The sequence below is a fragment of the Vulpes vulpes genome, chromosome 2 (genome assembly GCF_048418805.1).
Source record: "Vulpes vulpes isolate BD-2025 chromosome 2, VulVul3, whole genome shotgun sequence".
NCBI lineage: Eukaryota > Metazoa > Chordata > Mammalia > Carnivora > Canidae > Vulpes > Vulpes vulpes.
Window position 1 is genome coordinate 31,140,922 of NC_132781.1, and position 20,756 is coordinate 31,161,677.

Genomic DNA, 20,756 nt, shown 5'->3' on the forward strand with positions numbered 1-20,756 from the left:
ATAAATCAATCCACCAAACAGCACTAAATGAAAAGTTGGATTTGACTTCCTATCTCAAATATGCCAGCAATGAGCTTGGTGTTGGATACTGGGCCAACAGATGGAAAATGCAATAAATTCAGCTATATTTACTAAACCCTACTATGTGTATTTTACTCTAGTGAGTCTACATAATTCTTTTTCTCAGTTTATGGGCCAGTACCTTGCTCCTAAGATTTAAATATTGCCAGTGACTTCCCTGCCCCATCTTGTTACCTTAGAATAAGAAAAAGACTTTTCAAAATCTGAAACTCTAAGAACACCTTACCTTCATCTTCCCCACAGTGGATGACCTCTGTTGAATGTTTGCAAAATAGCAGTCTTGTTCTTCCTTTGTAACTGTGAATGTGACAAGAGTCTTCTTTATTAAATCAATTATTGCATTTATTCATTTAAGACATCTTTATTAGGAATCTACTACGTGCCAGTTGTTCCCATGGACCAAGATAAAAGGCATGGGTAAATCTCCCCAATATACAGATGAGCTGGAAAATATTCAGCAGTATACATTTTGGGTTCAGACTACTGACTCAAATATGTTTTGTAAATGCTAAAAATTTAGGTATGTCCCATATAAGTAGAAATGTAGAACCAAAACGCAACATACAAAACTAAGACAACTATAGCACTAACCCCAAGAAAAGTAATTAGGCCCTTTAAATAGCTCAAGCTAGGGTATACATTGTGCATAATGATATGTAAGCTTTTCATAGGGATCTGGGGAGAAAATAGATCTATGTTGCTTACAATATGAAGGGTTTTCTTTGACTCCCTGAAGCCCATTTGGAATTCCTGTTCCCCAAGTAAAGAACCCCCAAATGAGCATACTGAGGTTTGTACCCTCAACATCAGCCATTCTGGTCATCTACAAGAAAGAGAAGCTGAGAATGGGAATGGAATACAGGGCTCTTTGTCTCTCTGGGAAACTCTGGAAGGCTTATGACTGGCTTGATGGGGAAAAAAAAAAAATCTAATGATTGGATTTTTCAGGGTCAATAAGACACCTTGTTGAGTAATCTACTGTAGAATGTCAAAACAAATATAGAAGTGAAGCACCCCAAACAGTACATTCCCCTTGGTGAGACAAAGGGAGGAAGACTGTGGCTGACTGTTCCCAAGGTGGTCTTGTCCATTCTTATTTATTTCTGTTCTCCCACAAATTCCTTTGGATCCTGGAGAACCACTCCTGTTCTGCACTTGATTTGTTCCAAGGTCATCCATCTTCTCTCTCACCTTGGCCTAAGTGTCTCTCTAGCCAGAAGAGAAGCAGGATTGGGGTGGGCAGAAAAGGCTAACATAGAGAAGAGATGGAGGAAGATTTGGCACCAGTGAAGTTAAATAACATGAACCCGGCTCAAATTATATGCCAGCAATTTATATGACTCTTCTGAGACTGTTTATGCTGCTGTTGGTGTGTGTGTATGTGTGTGTGTGTGTTTTAATCCGTACCTATCTTGGCCACCACAGCCACATGTAACTGACATGAAAATACAGAACACCTTCATGAGATTCACAATCCCCAGCCTCAGTATAATCCCCTGTTCTGCTCAGTGGTTACTGGCCCCAACTCTCTCGCCCTCTTGAAACCACAACAAGGAAATCAGAGTATGAGAGACAATGCTGGCCCTTGGGAAAAGGAAACACAGGCACCAACCAGGAGCCCGTCTCAGGTTCCCTCAATAGAAGTCAAATATTCCAAATACTTTCTGCAAGCTTTTCACAGTTGGTACTTTCTCTTGCTGAAAAGACCTCAACATAGCTGTTAGTCCATTCATCCCTTTGTCTTTGGCTTGGGAAGCAGACAAGACAGACAAGGGGTTCAAGTCCAGACTCTGCACTGACAAGTTGTGTGGTCCTGAGCCAGTTGTTTAAAAGTTCAAGTTCCTCAGCTGTACAATGAGAAAATCATTACCTACCATGTGGGATAGCTAAGAGGATAAAGTGAAATATTTAGGAGTGAAGCACAGTTCCCCAATAGATATTAATAGATGGTCTTCACATGTTCCTCTAAAGATCCCTAAGCTTTAGCTTCCTATAAACCATTACCTATTTTTGTTTAATTCAGGATTTCCTTTTTATCTTTTCTGGGGTCACATTTTACACACACCATATTTTAAAGGTAACCTATTACCTTAAAAAAATAATAGTAATTAGAGCAATTTTCTTTGGAAAAACTGCCAGCCTCACTCTTGGTCAATGGTTCTTTCCCATCATCAGAAAACACCTACCCTAACTCTGCATCAGCTGAAAACATCCTCTCCTGGACACTTGATATAATTATAGCCTGAGGAATATTCTGGAATCCATGGCCCCTCCTTAAAATGTGCTATCAAACAGTGGAGTGTGGATGAAGTGAAAAAGATGCTACACATGTTTTATTGTTTCTTGGGGTCCTGCAGACAGCAAGTGTTTTGTCACTTCATCCGAGGAGGAAGAGAAAGTGACTGGCATTTTATTCGGTCAGTAGCTATTTTTGGAACTGTTACTCCATACAAGGCACAATGTGGGCCACTGTGGGGGATGCAGAAATGAGTTCTTCCTTGAAGAACTTACAGGGAAGATAAAATGTTCATTTCACATTTTTTGGGGGGTGGGGGGGGCAATGCCTACAATGTGCATATCCTTTTGTAGGCCCAGGGGATACGGTGAGGAAAAGCCGACCAGCTTATGTAGCTCACATTTTCTTGGGTAAGCAAGTAAGCTAATAAATACTTTCAAATTAAGATAATGTGATAAATGCTAAAACCAAAAGAACAGAGGATAATGTATGAGAGTGAGGTGCAGGATGAACTTGGTAGAAATAACTTGGGAAGAGTGTGTGGACAAAGGAAAATGTATAAAATAACAGGTCAGGGAGTTTCACAGAAGCTGACAGGAGTCAGATCATGACTCTTGTGGACTAGAGGTCTGTACATTCTTCCTACAAAGTGTCAGAGCAGTAAACATGTTAGGCTTCATGGGCCACATGGTCTGTATTGCAACTGTTCAATTCTACCATTGAGATGATATGCAAAATAATGAGTTGGGGTGTGTTCCAATACACTTTTATTTATGGTCAGTAAGACATGAATTTCACATTATTTTCAAGTTACAAAATATTTCAATTTTTTTTTTCTCAGCACAGAAACTATTCTTAGGTCACAGGCTGCACGGAAACAGGCAGGAGACTGGATTTGGCCTGCAGGTCTGTTTGCCCATCCCTGTTACAGAGTCCATTAAGAAGTTAGGATTTTATTCCAAGTACACTTATGATGTTCAAGTGAAGCAAAGTATTGTGATATGTTCATCCTTTGAAAAGACTGTTCTGGCTTCTGTGGATTAATAAGGGGTATGCACAGAGACAGAGAAACCAGTTGAGCTCTCAAACTGTCTCAAACAGAGTGCCAATGTGACAAGAGTTCCAATATTGGAGTTAAAAGAAATTAAAAGGCCAACTTGAAATACGTTGTACAGGCAGAGTTGAAAATACATGAAATCATTATAATACAAAATAGAGAGTATTCATGCCAGGAAGAATGATAGATACAATTACTGTTGGAAATCAGACAGAGTGAGCTCATGTTGAAGGAGGCTGAGCCTCTCACTTGGGTAGTTTTTTGACAAGAGGAGATGGGAGAGACATCAGGCTGGAAAGATGACTTTGTTTCCTGAGAGAGCATGGTGATGGGAAAGGAACTTTGGTCTGAGACAGACCCAAACACTCCAAACCTCCTGTCTTCATCTGTAAAATCTTTTTTTTTTTTTTTTTTTTTTTTGTAAACTCATTTTAAATAGTAAACTCCTTGAGGCCAGGGACCATGTCACTTACCTCTCCGTATCCCTGTAACCTAGCTGGTCCGTAATCTAACATGGATTCAATAAGTATGTACTGTCCTACGCTATTCTACAATATATGCTGGCTGTTTATATACACAATTAATGTCCTCCTCGAGCCAACAGTATCAAAGATAAGAGCACTAATAGTGCTCCACAGGGACAGTGTTTGGTGGTGCAAGAGATGAAACAGAGACTTCATGTTACCTTGGGATCAGAGAAGGCTTATACACAGGAGTGACATTTATACTGATTTGCTCAGGGTAAAGGAAGGGATAATGAATACAATCAAAGTCAGAAAGAAGGAAGAACATTTCCGGCAAAATTAAGTCTGTGTGAGAGGAAGAAGCCGGACATGTTTGAGGATCCAAAAATCAGAGAGGAGAGAAGTGGGCGTGATGGAGCCGGCGCTGGAACATGGAGAAGACTCAGGCCCCCAGGACCTTGCTGGCAAGGGTGAGGGCAGGGGTCTGACCACAGGCACAAGAGGAAGCTGTAGGTGAGCTCAGGATTCACACAGACTGGCTTTAATACCTAGCTCTGCCACTAGTTAAATTGGTAGAACGTCTCAATGAGTGACTTAGTCTATCTAGAGGACTATTATAAGAAAGAAATGATGAAATTATCTGTAAAACAATGTGGTAGATTTTCAAATTTTTTTTATTATTTATTTATGATAGTCACAGAGAGAGAGAGAGAGAGGCAGAGACATAGGCAGAGGGAGAAGCAGGCTCCATGCACCGGGAGGTCGATGTGGGATTCGATCCCGGGTCTCCAGGATCGCGCTCTGGGCCAAAGGCAGGCGCTGAACTGCTGCGCCACCCAGGGATCCCCTAGATTTTCATTAAGTGTTAGTTTTCCTTCCTTGGAGCACAAGGCAAATGCAGGGAGTAGTGCAAAGGAAAAACATTCAGAAATTAGGTTAAATGCCCAGTGAAGGAGTCTGTATTTTGTAGTTCACAGGAACCAAATGGAACTACAAGGACTATCCACAACCTATCAGTGTCCACACAGAAGTCAAACCTGCTTAATCTGAGCTCCTACTCCATGCTTATACAAGAGAATGGAGTGGGTGTCCAGAGATCAATATGGCATGATAAAGGGGAACATGGGATGGTGAAATGGGCACAGCCAGAAAATGAAAGAACAGCCAAATAGCTAAGAGTACCAATCTCTGAATAAAGACTCCTTGCCTGGTGGGAGAGATGGAATGTTGTTGCTTTTGCCCCTATGGATGGTTATTTTAATTCCATGGGAGCCCAGAAGGATTCAGAAAGCTGTGAACTGGCCACATATCTTGGACCTTATGTGTGTAAATCAAACAGCTGATGCTGCGCTTCCCTTTGTGCCCTTGAGAAACATAAAGTAGCTTGCCAGAGCCCTCCCTGCAGGTGAGAAGGGCAGCTCTCTGCTGGGAGCACAACAAACAAAACTCACAGAATCCTAGGAAGCTCATCCAGGAGAAGGGCTCTTCCCAGGTGGAAGAGGTTCCTGTTCTCAGAGGAAGGCTGGAGGGGCTACAGTCCGGGCCTTCAGCTCTCTGCCACTTGGTTTTGAGTCCTTGCTAACATTCAGTTGTATCTGCTACCATCAGTTGTATCTGCTAACAATCAGTTGTATCTGAAACCTTTGAAAGGCTTATGCTTCTTTAATAAACAAAGATTTATTATCTGGACAGTTTCTATGAAAAAGTAGTTTAAAACAAGTGAAAATCTGGACTTCCTATAATTCAAGGATATGGCACTATGCCAGGAAAAAAAGAGTCAAAAGTCTGTCTCAATTAATGACCCGTGTGCCTATTTTCCATCCATAGTGCCTCAAAAGTACCCATCCATAGAGTCCAGATAACAATGAAATAAAATATAATGCTAATGTATAATAATATAATAATAGTGAAGCTAAGATAATCTGGTTGAGGAATGGAGCTCTTCCACACCATCAGAAGTACTGGACTGGGTATGTCTTGTCAAACCTACTGTTGACATGCAGGTTTCTGCTGGGCAGTCCCTAACTCCACCATCCTGGTTGCAGTCAAGTCCAAGGATGGCCCCCCCATAGGCTGTGTGCTGCGCCAGTTTCTGGGGCAGCCCTGGCTTGGGCTGGAAGAACTGACACAGGAAGCCCGGACACCTGCACTGCCCAGCGCCTGATGCCTGGCCACTGGGCAGACCTTCCAGATGATGACTGCTTGGTAACTAATCTTTTGCCCCAGATTCCCTCATTGTGCCACTCCTGCCTCCTAAAGGGGTTTGCACACTTCATTCTTGCCTCCTGGTAAAAATGTTACCTAAATTATGCCTAAGAAATCTACTCCCCCTGACATTATACCCTGCTAGTCAGGTTATATCCACCCTTAAGAGTCTGTCCGAGCAAACATTTATCATTTATTCAGTGGTAGGAATGGTAAATGTTTAACAACTGGCTTTCAGTGGGGGTGGGGGTGGGGGAGCTATCTCTGTTTGTGTATACCTACATTAAGTCTACTATAAATTTTACTGATAGGATATGTGGTATACAATTTATAAATCATAATAATAAAATATACAATACTCTTTTTTGTAAGTTTCTTATATATAACCTGTTGAATCACCCAAAATGCTTTCATTTATTTTTATCAAACTCTTGCATCTGTGAGCCAACCTATAGCTGCAGTTAATGGGTGAGTATAGATGCCATTTAAGTGTTGGTTGATGTTTTCATTTACTTTAAGGAGGTAAAACAAGGAGAAATAACCAAGGCTTATGGTGGAACCCCACTCATTCATCAAGGGGACAAAGCAACTTCTTTGTCCAATCAAGTAATTTTTGAGTACTGAAAAAATATTTCCTCAGGTTTTTTGTGCTAATCATAATGAAACAGCCAGAGAAACTTTTAACCTGCATTACTGACATTTTCTTGATCACTTTCTTAAGTCTAAACTGGTGATCAGCATATTTCTCCTGTTAAGGACCTAAATATTATTAGGCTTTTGGGGCCATATATGGTCTCTGTCACATATTCTTGTGTGTATGTGTGTGTGTGTATGTGTGTATGTTTCACAATCCTTTAGAAGTATAGAAACTAAAACTATCCCTTAGTCCCTGGGCCATACAATACCAGACCTAGGCTGGATTTTGCTCGTGAACTATAGTTTGCCAATACCTGATCTAGACAGTTCACAAAATAAAAAAATCAAGACCTGATTTCTGATTTTTTTTATGGTGTAAATACTCCAAGCTACAACGTAATGTCACTAAAATGATTGGGAAGAGATGTGCACCATCATCTATTATTTCCACTATTCAGATACAACAGATATCAATAACCTCCAGAGCATAAATAATAGCAAAATGCGGTAAAACAGGGAACAATGGGTTTTAAATATTTACTGTGATTTTGTGATCTAACTCCAATAAAAAAAATATCAAAAAAAAAATCTGACCATAAATAAATGAATATAGCCCTCTGATTCCAACCTTGCTTTTAATCTTCCAGAAGTTGTGGGTGCAGGAAGGCTTTACTAGTGTCAAAAAAAAAAAAAAAAAGCCTTTTGCCCTTAATTTAAATCATTGTTTTTCTAGGGAAATTTAATTTGGGGGAAAAAAAATGTTTTTCTAATTAACTGAAAGACTGTGTGCTATGCAAACAATAAAGATTCTTGTTTGAAAGTAATGCATGCCCCTGCTCCTAGGACTACCAAGGGAATTAAAAATAAAAAATGCAAGCAGCTCCGACCTCGTATTTTGCCAGAGCTAAACAGAATTCCCAGATCCAGAGTTTTTCACGTCAGTTCCCAATTTAAAACCCACAAGTGTTGAGCGGGTTCATGCTTCGGCAAGACACATCTTCTCATCTCTAGCAAAGACTGTATTTGATCTCCTTCTGGGTTTCTCGGCACGTCCCTCACTCCCTCTTTCTTCCTCTTGTGCTATGGTTGGCCTCAAAGGTTAGAAACTACACAATTAGATGGATCGGGGAGGATTTCATAATGCTCTGGTACTGGGCTGGGCAGTCTAGCCAAATTCCGTTCATTAGCTAAGGCGCCGGGGTGAGTGTGGCCAGTAAGAATGCCGTTTTGGTTCCACTGAAGTGCTGATAGGGAACAGGAAATAAACTTTTTTTTTTGGTTCCTGAGTGGCAGTATGGACAAGTGAAGAGTCTGAGATGCTGGGAATCTGGAGGCCAGGAATTAATCTCCATCTCAACCACTTACTGGGCAGCTCAAGCAACTTCTGTTCTCTTTCTCTCTTCTATTCTGACACTGTTTTCTTATTCTTTATATACCAGCATCAGATTTCTGTCTACCTTAGACTTTAAGCATTCCATAGTTAAGAATCAAGTAATCAATTCATGCACCATTTACTGAATACTTATGCTATGGTAGGTGCCAAGATAGGTGCTTTGTAAACTGATAAAATCCAACATAGTTCCTGATCTCAGAACTCATTCATGACCGAGGAGGCAGATCTCTTAGAAAACAAATACAAAACAATAAAGTGTAGTGTGACCAATATATTAAAGTTGCTATGGGAAAATTGGCCAAGGAGCTTCCCTTAGAAAGCCAGGGAAAGCTGTGGAAAGGAAGGGACTTTGAACCACTCCTGTTTGAATGAAGGGGAAGATAATTTGGGGGAAGAGGACAGCATACCAAAAGAGAGAAAAAAACAATAGGTCTGAGGTCAAGTGACATAAGGCTAAAAGTGGAAGGTTTGAGCAGGGCAAAAAGCAAGAGTACACTTCTTACAGTATGCTTCTCCTGACACGTGCACAGAATAAAGCAGCTCTAGGTTTTGAGAGAGAACTTGGATACTAGCAGGTTTTAGATGTTTTTTTATCAACTAAGTAGAAATTAGACATTGCTATAATGTTATCTCTCTTTTAAAGGATTTTATTTATTTAAGGAGAAAGAGAGCATGAGTTGGGAGAGGGAGAGGGAGAGAAAAAATCTTAAGCATACTCCACACTCTTCATGAAGCCCAACATGGGGCTCGATCTCAGGACTCTGAGAGATCAATGACCTGAGCTAAAATCAAGAGTCAGACATTTATCTGACTGAGCCACCCAGGAACCCGTTATCTCTTTATGCCTTTTTTTTTTTTTTTTTTTTTTTTTTTTTTTTTTTTTTTTTTTTTTTTGCAGAGTCTTTACCTCTCAAGAAACTGGCCTGAAAACTTACAAGTATTATTGGCCAAAGCAGGGTTTCACACAACTCATACCACGAGGCTGAAAATTTACCTAAGTGTAGACTTTGTCCTGCTTGTGCATCCTAATGCTTCCAGTCATGAATTTTCTATTCTAGCACTGATTCTGTGACTTTTCTTCTCACATAATAGGCTTCAGGTGACAAAGCTAGACTTTCAGGAGCTCTTTCTTCTTAAGCTTTTGGCCTATGTCTTTTTTTTACATAGCTGCCATCCAGTAAATAGAGGTGTTCAGCTAGAACTCTCCCTCCCAAAAGACTCTACTTGCTAAAGCTTAGATAAAATCGAAATATTTGTTAAAATAATAATGCGTCATATTTAAAATATTCATAGTTATTTGATATAAATATAGTGAATCACAGTTTGAGCCAGAGCCAAATTTTAAGAAATACTAACACCTAGGTTTTGTCTGGTCTCTTTCTCGCTAATGTTCAACTGCTATAAGCCATTGCATGATTAAACCCTGCTTCGATTTCCCAGACCTAAGTAGAAACAGTTGCCCTGATCTTTATCTTAAAATTATAAGTCTTATATAGTTTTAAACTTCATATACATGGCTCCAGTCCTTCAGGGATTTAGAGCAGGCTTATAAGTGATTTTCTCATGGCTTTAATATTAAGTCTTTAAACTACCTACACATAACTTTCCAGAGAGACCATGCTAAGTTGCTTCTTAGAATTCCCAGTGGGCTCTCAAAGTGATTCCTGCTCACTGTTTCCCTCCCTCAGTTTTTAAATGACCAGAAGCTCCTTTCCTCATATCAAAAGAGTCCACCAACCCAATGAAGTACATAGAGGGAAAAGACTGTTGTTGCCCCAGAACAGCTTGTCCATTCCAACATGGAGGATTTTTTCCTTCCACGTGAATGTTCTCTTTCACATTACGAGATCTAATTAAATACTTAAAACTTTCTATTAACTTCCAAAGCAGAACCGTATCTCCTTACAAAGCCACTTATTTGTTTTTTGTTTTGTTTCTCAAGAAGCTAGGTCCCCTTTTCCACCTGAAACATGTTTTGTAAAACATTGCCATAGAACAGGAACAGTTGTTACTCAAAAATAAATCGTTCCTTTCAAATTTTAAAGATTGTATCTGTGACGAACTTGTCATTAACCATTTGGAGATATTCCTAGCAATCTCTAGCTCTTCTTTTAGGAAATCACCCTGAATCCTTAGCCTGGAATCAGAAACTATGGATTCTCATCCTCCCACTTGGGAGCTCCTCAACATTAGCCAATTACATATGTCTCAGTGGCAACCAAGGATATTTCTATTTCCAGAATTTTTCTGTATCCCTTGTTTTCTAGATATCCTTGCAAATTTGCTACTGGTTTTCATTTTGTTTTGTTTGTGATAATTTCTTCAGTGATCGCCTTTTTCTTTAGCTAGTTATATGCAACATTACAAACCCTCTCCAAGTCGACTTCCAGAGACTTGGCTTCTTCAGAGCTAGTAGCTCATGAGCATAATAAAACATTTTGGAAAAAAATACATACACAGATCTATATATATAATGTATATATTAAATGTTTTAGAATACATATTTGTAAGGAAGTGTAGGCCTGCTTTAAGATTCAACATATAATCATTTGATTCAAATTACATTTTACAACATGCCTGAGAGCTTCAAAGGGCAAGGGACTAGAGAAGGAGAAGATTCACAGGAAGAAAAATATCTCCTTGCTGGAAAACAACCAGTCTATTCTGAGCATGTGTATGTGCCCGCACACATATGCATGTGTGTATATCTATGCATGTAATCAAATTGTATATATTTTATTTGTAAAATATTTAGGAAGCACATTCTATGCACCAGAGGCATAAATCCATGTACTAGAGAGGAAGAAGGGAAGGGTACTTCTCCTATTCTCAAATTTGTCACAATCTAACAAGAAAAAGAGATACATGCAATAAAGCATAATATATATGTAATAAATCTTGTTTTCATATGAATAAAGGGCTTTGGGAACACAGAAACAGGTGTATTTAATTATTGCTGAGGAATTTAGAGTTAACTTTGCTAGGTCTTAATGGATTAGTAGAGTTTTACCAAGCAGCAGTTAGAAGATGAGCAAAAGACACAGAGGCAAAAAAGTATACAGAATAATCAGGTAACAGAGACTTACAAAGCAAGGACTTTACTGTGAGACATGGCAGGAGATGAGACTAGTAGAGTAAGGCTGGGACCAGATTATGAAGGTCCTTGAATGCCTTGTTAACATTTAAGTTTTTACTTATTTATTTGAGAGAGAGTGCACAAGCAGGGGGCAGAGGCAGAGGGAGAGGGAGAAGCAGGCTCCCCACTGAGCAGGAAGCCTGATGTGGAGATCAATCCCAGGACCCTAAAATTACCTGAGCTGAAGGCAGACACTTAAGCAACTAAGCCCCCAAGGTGCCCCAACATTTCATTCTATTTTGAAAGCAACTGGACAGTATGAAAAGATTTTAAGCAGAGATCTGCATTTTTAAACTATAATTCAGGCTGTCATAAAAAGATCATGTATAAGGATAAAATAAACAGAAAAAATCAGTTGGGAGAGTTCATCAGTTAATTAATCAGGCCTACACCTCCTTGCACACACACACACAAAAAAAACCTGCAGACTGATGCACATGATTATAAAGTTTAGCTCTAGAATAAGTTCAGTATAGGAGGGAGAGGAAAACTTGTGAGAGACATTTTAAAGCAGAACCTACTGGGTTTAGTAATCAACCGATCATGAGGAATTGGGGAAAATGAAGAGGCAGGGATGCTCTGGGATTTGGGGTTGGGTGATTGGGTATATGGCAATGCCATGACATAAAGCTGAGAAAACAAGAAGAGAAACCTATTTTGGCAAAGAGAAGTACTAGCAGGCACTCACGTGGAGACTTGCAGGACAAAGTTAGAATCCTAAGAGAGGTGGACCTAGAACTACAGTTTTGAGAGCCATTGTTGGAGCCATACGAGTGAATAAGGTCACCGCTTATTCAAGCATGGGACAAGCATGTGAAGCGAGAAAAGAGCCAAAAGCAAACCCACAAGGCACATCATAGCAAAGGGAGAAGGAAAGGAGGAACCAGGAAGAGGCCAGAAAGAGGGGTCATGATGGGGGTAGGAAGAAAGGGTGCAATCAAAACTGAGGGGAGGGATCCCTGGGTGGCGCAGTAGTTTAGCACCTGCCTTTGGCCCAGGGCGCGATCCTGGAGACCCAGGATCGAATCCCACATCGGGCTCCCGGCGCATGGAGCCTGCTTCTCCCTCTGCCTATGTCTCTGCCTCTCTCTCTCTCTCTCTCTCTCTCTCTGTGTGTGTGTGACTATCATAAATAAATAAAAATTGAAAAAAAAAGGTTTTTTTCAAAACTGAGGGGAAAGAAGGCTGCAAAAAGTAGGGGAGGCGGCCAGAATGGCAGGCTTTCCCAGGAAGAGGCTATTGAAGACAATCAGAGCACTAGGAACTTTAGGAAAATAATTTCTAGAGAATGAGAATGAGCTACATTCCTAAGAACATAGGGAGGAGCTGAGGGTACAGGAGCAGCTGCCCTAAAGCAGGGGGACTGTGTGACTCAAAAGAAACAGAAGGCTATAGGGATGGTTTGCCTTAATTCTGAAGTACTCAAGTATCCTAGGGAATATAACTTAAATCTTAAAACCTATACAGCTTGTCATCATGAGGCTTAGAATGTGCAAGACTTATCTTCCATATGCCTTGAGCTCCTGCTTCATTCAGGATTGCCTTAAACCCTGCCATGAGTAAACTGTCACTTAAGACGCTTTATACTGATGAGGCACACTTTATCTTTCCTCAGCACAGTTTTTTCAACCAGTGGAAAATGTTATGAAAGAAAATGGCCTCACAGTAAAGTGGGGCATTAGAATTTGGGTGTTAGGTTGAATTGTTAATGAACACCCATTTCAGGGATGTCAGGTGTGGGGGGAGCACTGAAGAGTACAGCCACAAACCCTAAATCCTCAGGCTGAAGGGAAGCCAATGAAAAAGCCTGGAAGACAAGACCAGGGAAGAGGAGGAGAACCTGGGGAGCAGCGAGTTGGGCCACTACAAGAAGAGAATGCTTCCAGAAGAAGAAGGTGTTCAATGACACAGAAAGAAATAAAAGGAGACTTCTTTATTTGGGAAAAAAATGTCCCTGAGACCTTGAAATAGCACTTTCAGTAGCATGGTGAAGCCCAAACCAGACTTGGGCAGCTAACAGAAGGGAATGTCCTTTACTTCTTTCATGCAATTAATAATCTACCTTCTACATACAATGAACTGTTATATATAATGTGCCTGAGCACGTGTGAGTCTATATACATATGTACACAGACACATACACATATGTATATTTAAGGTATATTAATCACCATTCAATGATTAAATATTTTTCTCTTACTTAAAAAAAATAATTGCAAACTTAGAAACTGACTTGTTATCCCAAGGAAAATTGTGAGATGTGCCAATACAGGGAAAAGAAGGCAAACTTAACAGTTTTTGAGAGACACTTTTGCTAGAGTTTCTGAGATTCATTCTCTGAGTGAATTTCATTCTTTGTCTTTCTCTCCTTGCAGTGGAATGGAGCATATCTAAAGACTTTTGTCCTTTGGCTGGAGAAATCATCATGGAAAACCTGCAGACCCTGAGATGCACAATCATGGGACTTAAAACGGTAAAGGCCAAATGTTCCCATTAGGCTTCCCATTTCCCTGCCCCTGATGTTTGTGCTGGGATTTGGGTAGCAAATGCCTACTCTGGAAGCAACTGCCAACACCCAGTCCTCTGGCAACAACTGCCACTCGTTAAGTGTGATATGTCTGGTATCCATAATCTGAACCCCACAAAGGGGTAAGCAGACAGCATGAACCACTTTGTAAGTTGCCATGTTCTACAGACATCAGAAAAAAACTGGCCCCATACAAGCCTTGAAAGCTGCTGCTTTCTGGATCACAGTCTAATCTTCAGGGGGGATCAAAGGCTCTGAGAGATCCAATTTTGACTCTCTGTCTGATGGTAAAAATAACAGCCTCCACTAACCCTCACCCCCATAGCCTCAGTTGAGATCAGTCATCTATTGGAGTCATACAATTTCCTGAGAGAAATCCTTTTCCCTTGATTAAAAAAAAAAAAAAATCTGTCTAAATCTGCTTTCACAGAAAAGAAACTATATATGGTGGCACTACATTTCTCAGTAATCTGAACCAATTTAAACTGTGAATGAAAAACTGGAAGAAACTGTGTTTATTTGTTTAACAAATTTAAACTCAAACATTAATTATTTATAGAACTATAAACCATATGAGCATATGAAATGTAAAAAATAAAAACAGCTAGCAAATCAGTTCATCCTGGAACAAACCCTGTATCTCCTCAAATAATTAAAATGCAACAAAACAATCATCAAAATCTTAATAAAAACTGTTTAAGGTATACTTAAATCTGTATTTTTTTTGCTCCAATTCAAATAATTAATATCTGAGGACCTTTCTATTTAAAAGTGAGAATTTTCTTGCTTTTGCTGTCATTCTTCTAAAAGATTTGACCTTTAAAATGGTTATCTGCAAAGTGTGATCCTGAAACCTAGCATTAAAAAGCTTCATTAGGTTGCATCTCTTCAAGTCTGAACCACTTATTCTAATAGAACTCTTGGTGATTGGGTCACCACCACAGAATCTGGACCTTTAGTCCTAATCACATGTCTACACCAGGGGCCAACAGTGTGGATTACCAGAGCAAACAAACCCCTGAGTGGGTGGCCCCCAGAGATGCTATCGGCCGGAGACTGCTTCCCAACCCTATAGCTCACATGATGGAAGAGGGCCAGAAGAGAACCCTAGGGAATTTCCTTTGCTTAAAAGAAAAAGTGATATTGTGATAAAAATGGAAAACTCTCCACAGAGAGTTTCTCTAATATTTGAACTAATTTTTACAGGGATTAGTTTTTCCACTTGGTCATCCAATGAGAGCAATTCAGACACTATCCTAATCACATAAAAGCCTAGAAGTAGACTGACACTTATGCAGAATCGCCATAACCCTGAAGTCCAAGGAAACCTATTTCTAATGTTAAAAAAATTAACTTTATAATATGGTAAGGCCAAAATTATTAAAACTTCTTAGCAAAAAAAGGCACTATAAAGATGCAGTGATTTTGGTTTTTGTTTTGTTTTTTTACTTCAAACGCTGTTTACCAATTTTCACAAGCAACGTTTTATCAAATGCTGGCTTCAAAAATGCCTCTTTGGGTTCACTGAGGGAAAAAATGAGCTTCTCAAAGCAAAAATATAAAACCATATAAAACATTTAAAAGATTATAAGTAAGCAAACAACTTCTAAATTTTTAGTGTCATAAGACATTAAAGAATATAAGCCATTGTTTTAAAAGATGGTTTTAAAACTGAAGTGAAATCAAAGAATTTTAAAGTTTTAATAGCTAAGTAAATATATTTATTGTAGCATTATTTATTGTGGCATAAAATGTGGAAGCAATCTGAATGTTCACCAGTGGGGGGTATTGGTTAAATAAATGACAGTATTTGCCCACAGTGAAGTACTATGCAGACACTAAATGAATGAACCGGATCTTTGATGTACTAATCTGAAAAGATATTCATTGTAACTTGTTAATTTTAAAAGAAGTCGATCAGCTAATAAAATGATGGTGACTGCCTCTAGGGAGGGGTAAACAAGGATAAGGAGGTGAGAAATTGCTGTTTTGGGTAAACCTTGCAGAACTGTGTGTGACTTTTAATAATTAGTATATAATTCAGGGGAAGGAAAAAAGTAATTATGACATTCCAATTTTGAAAAAAGAAAGCTCACAGAAACTGAGGGCACCCCAAAGATATTTATTAACTACACATAAACGTAATAGGAAAAGCTAGAGAGCTAAAGCATGGCTAGTGGATTTCCCAATAGATCAATGAGTTAATAAGACACAGGAATCTGCTTCTAAAGTAAAACTGATTCAATACAATCCCTAATGCATACATTCTATTTCGATACTTTTCAGGGCCAACGGTATTTTGTTCAAGTCTCGGCTTATAACATGAAAGGATGGGGACCTGCTCAGACCACGGTACCAGCATGTGCCTCGCCTTCTAGTAGGTGGTGAACTCTCTCAAGCCTGGCCACAGGCTCCAACTCCCCCTTCATCCATCCTCAGGATACCATTGACATTCCCTCTCCCCACTGCTTGGGACTACTAACAAGACCTCCTCAGAGTAGCAGCTGGTTCACATAATGAATGATTCCTCTACAGAAATGTTCCCCTTGGGAGGCAAGTAGGTAGAATGAAAAGAGAGGGAATTTGGAACCAGCAAGATTGAATTCAATGAACCCATGATACCATTTATTCGCTGCGTGGCCTTCAAAAGTTCCTTAAACTCTCTGCATCTATAGAATCCAATCCTGCCTTTCCCAAGGCTTTTCATGGGGATGTGATCACTGTGCCCAGATACCAGAATGTCTAAGAATGACAAGAATAGTTTCACGGAGGGAGTGGCTGGCCCATTCTAGCTCTCCTCTCTCCTCCTGACCTCCTTACCCTCATCAAATTGATAAGAGAATGAGATACAGCAAATCTTACTTACCTGACATTCCATCAGAAGAAAAAGCTTTCTAACAGGCACTCTGCTATACTCTGCTTTAAATATATGACATTTGTAACGGTGGCTGAAAACCCCCAGCAAAAGCCTCTTCTAATCACTTGAAGATTAATAATTTATGTATAGTATTTTTGGTAGCTATTAACCACAAAATTTAATTAACCAGAAGAAATGTCTCTAGATATACCATGATAGATTTTTCTGCATAATTGAGCCTATTACTTTGAATTTGTTTTCATTTTTTAAAAAACCTTCACGACTGTGATAGTTCAAAATGATATCATATGCTTCTTGTAAGAGTGCAAACTTCTACATCCTTTGTGTGACAATTTGCCACAAAAAGAACAGCCATTTCTTGTACCCCATAATTATTTATCTAGGAATCTAGAGTAAAGTAACAAACGTAGACAAACAATTATGAACAAATATGCACACTAAAGCAGTGTGTCAATATAGTGAGATACCGTGTATGGTAGGGAGAACAAATATCCAATATTAATTCAGTGGTTAAATAAAGTATTATATATACATATCCACATTATAGAACAAAATACAACCACTAAAAATGGTGTTTAAAAAAATCATTGTGTAGAAAACTCCTACTTTATAAGTTTTATGTAAAAACATATTGCAAAAATATTTTTTAACATATTTAAGCTGTGAGTTTGATTATTATTAGGTAGGTCTGTATGCACATAACTATCAATATTTGACATTGGATATCTGGGTATAGGATCATGGGCTCTTTAGTTGTCTTTTTTATATATTTACGTACTTTTCATGTTTTGTAACAACTCTTTACCTAAGATCAACCAAGAATCAGGTGGCATGTTATGGGCTTTCATCAGTGTCTCACTGAATCCTCACCCAAGTCCTTCATCATGTTCCTGTTTTGTGGATAAGTACCATCATCTTCATCATCTGCATCACTCTGAACATCAGAGCCAACTTCTATATGTTGTAAGACTTCTTATATGCTGGGCATTAATCTAAGAACTTTACATGGATCAACTCATTTAATCTCCACAACAGACCTATTAAGGTGGTTTTCTTTAAAAAAGATTTTTTTTTATTATTTATTCATGAGAGAGACAGAAAGAGAGAAAGAGAGGCAGAGACACAGGCAGAGGGGAAGCAGGGTTCATGCAGGGAGCCTAACATGGGACTAGATCCTGGGTCTCCAGGATCAAACCCTGGACTGAAGGCGGCGCTAAACCGCTGAGCCACCCAGGCTGCCCTAAGGTGGTTTTTATTAATAGTCCCAGTTTACTGGTAAGGGAACTATTTACATAGAGGCACATGCATACATAGAGCCCAACATCACAAAATTAACAAGCACTGAAGTCAGGCCCAAACCCTATGGCCCTTGTTCTTAACCACTATGCTGTCCTCCTCCTCTATTAAAAGGAAATTGGGGCTCAGAGAGGATGCTGCTTTGCCCAAAGTCACAACTCTTGTATGTGGCTGAGCCAGGATTCAAGCCTGAACTGATCAAGCCCATTCCATGTCTCCTCTGCTGTGGGAACTAGTGCCCTGCTATCAGGCAGACAAGGAGACTAAGAGCCAGCCAGCCAACCATTCCTGACTACTGTTTCTAGTGGATTCACATACCTACACCAGGTGATACAGGGCTTTAAACCACAGACACCAGAGATCTTGAAGGCCCCTGAGTCCCACAGGCATTGAATGATTTAATTATTCCAGTCTTGTTTGGACATCTTTCTTATTAAAGACACCAGAAACACAAACTGAAAATAGTGCAAGATTAAGATACTAAGGGGAAAAAAATCTAGAATTCTTGGGGGGGGGGGGGGGGTGGAGAAGAGTATATATTATTGTAGATGAAGGGATAGAAGGGACAGAAAAAAGAAAAAAAAGTGTCAGTTGACCTGAGAGTGGGACAGGGGAAAACTACCCACTCCAAATGCAAATTCTGATCTGCATATGGATACATTTACTTATAAGCATCAGACATTCTATAAACTTCAAATTCTAATCAGACACTCTCCTTCACAGCCTATTTGAAAGGGCATTCTCCAGAATGACAAGAATAGTTGTCCAGGACTGTCACTTATTACTTGCTAATTAACAGAGCAAATGGCAATGCTTTCTAAAATGGCCCATTTGACTAGTAGGGATGTCTGGCAAAGCACTAAAATCCAAATATGTCATTATAGGTGCTGCAGACATGCCATATCACTTGGAAAAGAACAATATAAAAACACTCTGGCTCTATTTATAAACAGAGTATGACATTGTGATGCAACATATATCCGTATTCAGATATTTACTAGAGGACAATGTATTCTAACATGACAGAGTAATTGGAAATTTGGTAATATGTTCCAGTAAGCTATAAAACTTTTTTTAAAATATTTTTTACAAAAGGCCTTAATGTGTTTTTATAGACTTATGTTATATGGTATGGTACATAATAAGAGAAAAGGACCCAGACAGGCTTGTCTGAGTTACGATCAGGAAAGCCCTGATATCGCCAGTGAATGTGAGCTCTGCATTGTGTTGCAACTGAAGTGTCTCATTACCAGAACAGTGAACTGTATTATGTGGCACAATCTGCTCTTTTCCTACCACACTAAGTTTATTCCTGTCAGGTTCCTGATTTCTTAATATATTTTCAATTTTCTCCCTCATCCCTAAAGTCTCCTATTTTATGTAGTCGTCAGAACCTTCCAAACATCTATGAGAAAAACTCATTCTTTCCAAAAACCTTGGCATCATGTCCAGTGCTCACTTGGGCTGCAATTTAGCATTAGTAATTTTCAAATGTATCATAAAGTCATCAGCTTGAGCTTGCCTCTGATGTAATAGGGCTTAGCCTGCAAGAGCCAGCTCCATTTCATCTCCCCTTGCATTGATGGCAGTATTAACACTCATTAGAATGTATTAGCATGTGCAGGGCCACATAATAACTCAGCCACCCAGAAGTCTTATTCAAGCAAACGTATCTCCTTTTATCATGAGCACTAAAGATGCACTCACCCAACTGAGGGAACAAAACCATAATGGCCTTTGGGACTCCATACTAGCAGCATTTATGATCACTGTGCCCAGATACCAGGGACACTGCAAGTAAGACCAAGGGTCACTTGGAGTTTGATTCCTCAGACATTTCCAATTTTCCTGGTAAAAGCACCTTTCCTAGCCCAGTCTACCTGAACACCACCCTTCTATTCACAATGCCTCACCAACATTTAATGAGTGTCTCTGCTGTGCCCAGAATGGTGCTTTACTTACACTATTTTTTTAAACTTCAAATCACCTTTAAAAAAAAAGATTTATTTATTCATAAGAGACACAAAAAGAGAGGCAGAGACATAGCAGAGGCAGAAGCAGACTCCCTGCGGGGAGTCCAATGTGGGACTCCATCCTAGGACCCTGAGATCACGCCTTGAGCTGAAGGCGGACGCTCAACCACTGAGCCACCCAAGCATCCCTTAAACAACCTTTTAAAAAATACTTGAAAAATCACTTTGCAAAGAAGAAACCTGAGGCAAAGAGAAATTAAGTCACGGTTTCTGCCCACAAGGAACAGAGTCTACAGAAGGCACCTATGCCAATTCTCTGTCTCCAGAGTTGACCACAACTAAGCCACACCACATACACTCCAACCAAGCTCTGACCCTCCTTCCCAAAAGAAACAAAACAAAACAAAACAAAAAAAAAACAAACGTGTTCACGGTATAAGGAAATGAGCGCTATATGGGGGAAGGGGGGGCATGAGACTACATTATGGTCCTGGCTCTGCCTTAGACAAGCTAAGTAACATAGAACTGGAATGGTTCTCTCCGGGCCTCAGTCTTCTGAGAGGTAAAATGGAGCTGGGTAACTGGATGAGGGTAGAAAGGAGGAAGGGTTCGAAAATCTCTGAGGCCTCCTCCTTCATAGGGAATCATCTGACAGGGTAAGAAATGTTCCCATACTCACTACACAGGGAGTTCACTCTTCATCAGTGAATTCCCTTCTTTTTTAACTTATGATTTACATCATGCCATATACAGGCATTGCGCTGGATATCTAATAAACCTCTCATTTAATCCTCACAAAAAATCCTGCAAGGTAGATACTGTGTTTAGTTTTCATAGTACAGAGCAAAGGCCCCATCAGCATAAGTTTAGTGCC

The 20,756-nt window shown here is 39.6% G+C and overlaps 1 protein-coding gene across 4 annotated transcripts in view; it reads left to right on the plus strand.

Moving 5' to 3' along the window:
• ANKFN1 (ankyrin repeat and fibronectin type III domain containing 1) overlaps positions 1-20,756 on the plus strand; it is a 450,535-nt gene that overhangs the window by 361,182 nt on the left and 68,597 nt on the right. For all 4 annotated transcript variants that reach the window (XM_072747535.1, XM_025995982.2, XM_072747537.1 and 1 more), the window contains 2 exons: positions 13,584-13,681; positions 16,022-16,112. In XM_072747535.1, coding sequence (XP_072603636.1) covers positions 13,584-13,681; positions 16,022-16,112 — 189 coding nt within the window. The remainder of the gene's footprint in view (positions 1-13,583; positions 13,682-16,021; positions 16,113-20,756) is intronic.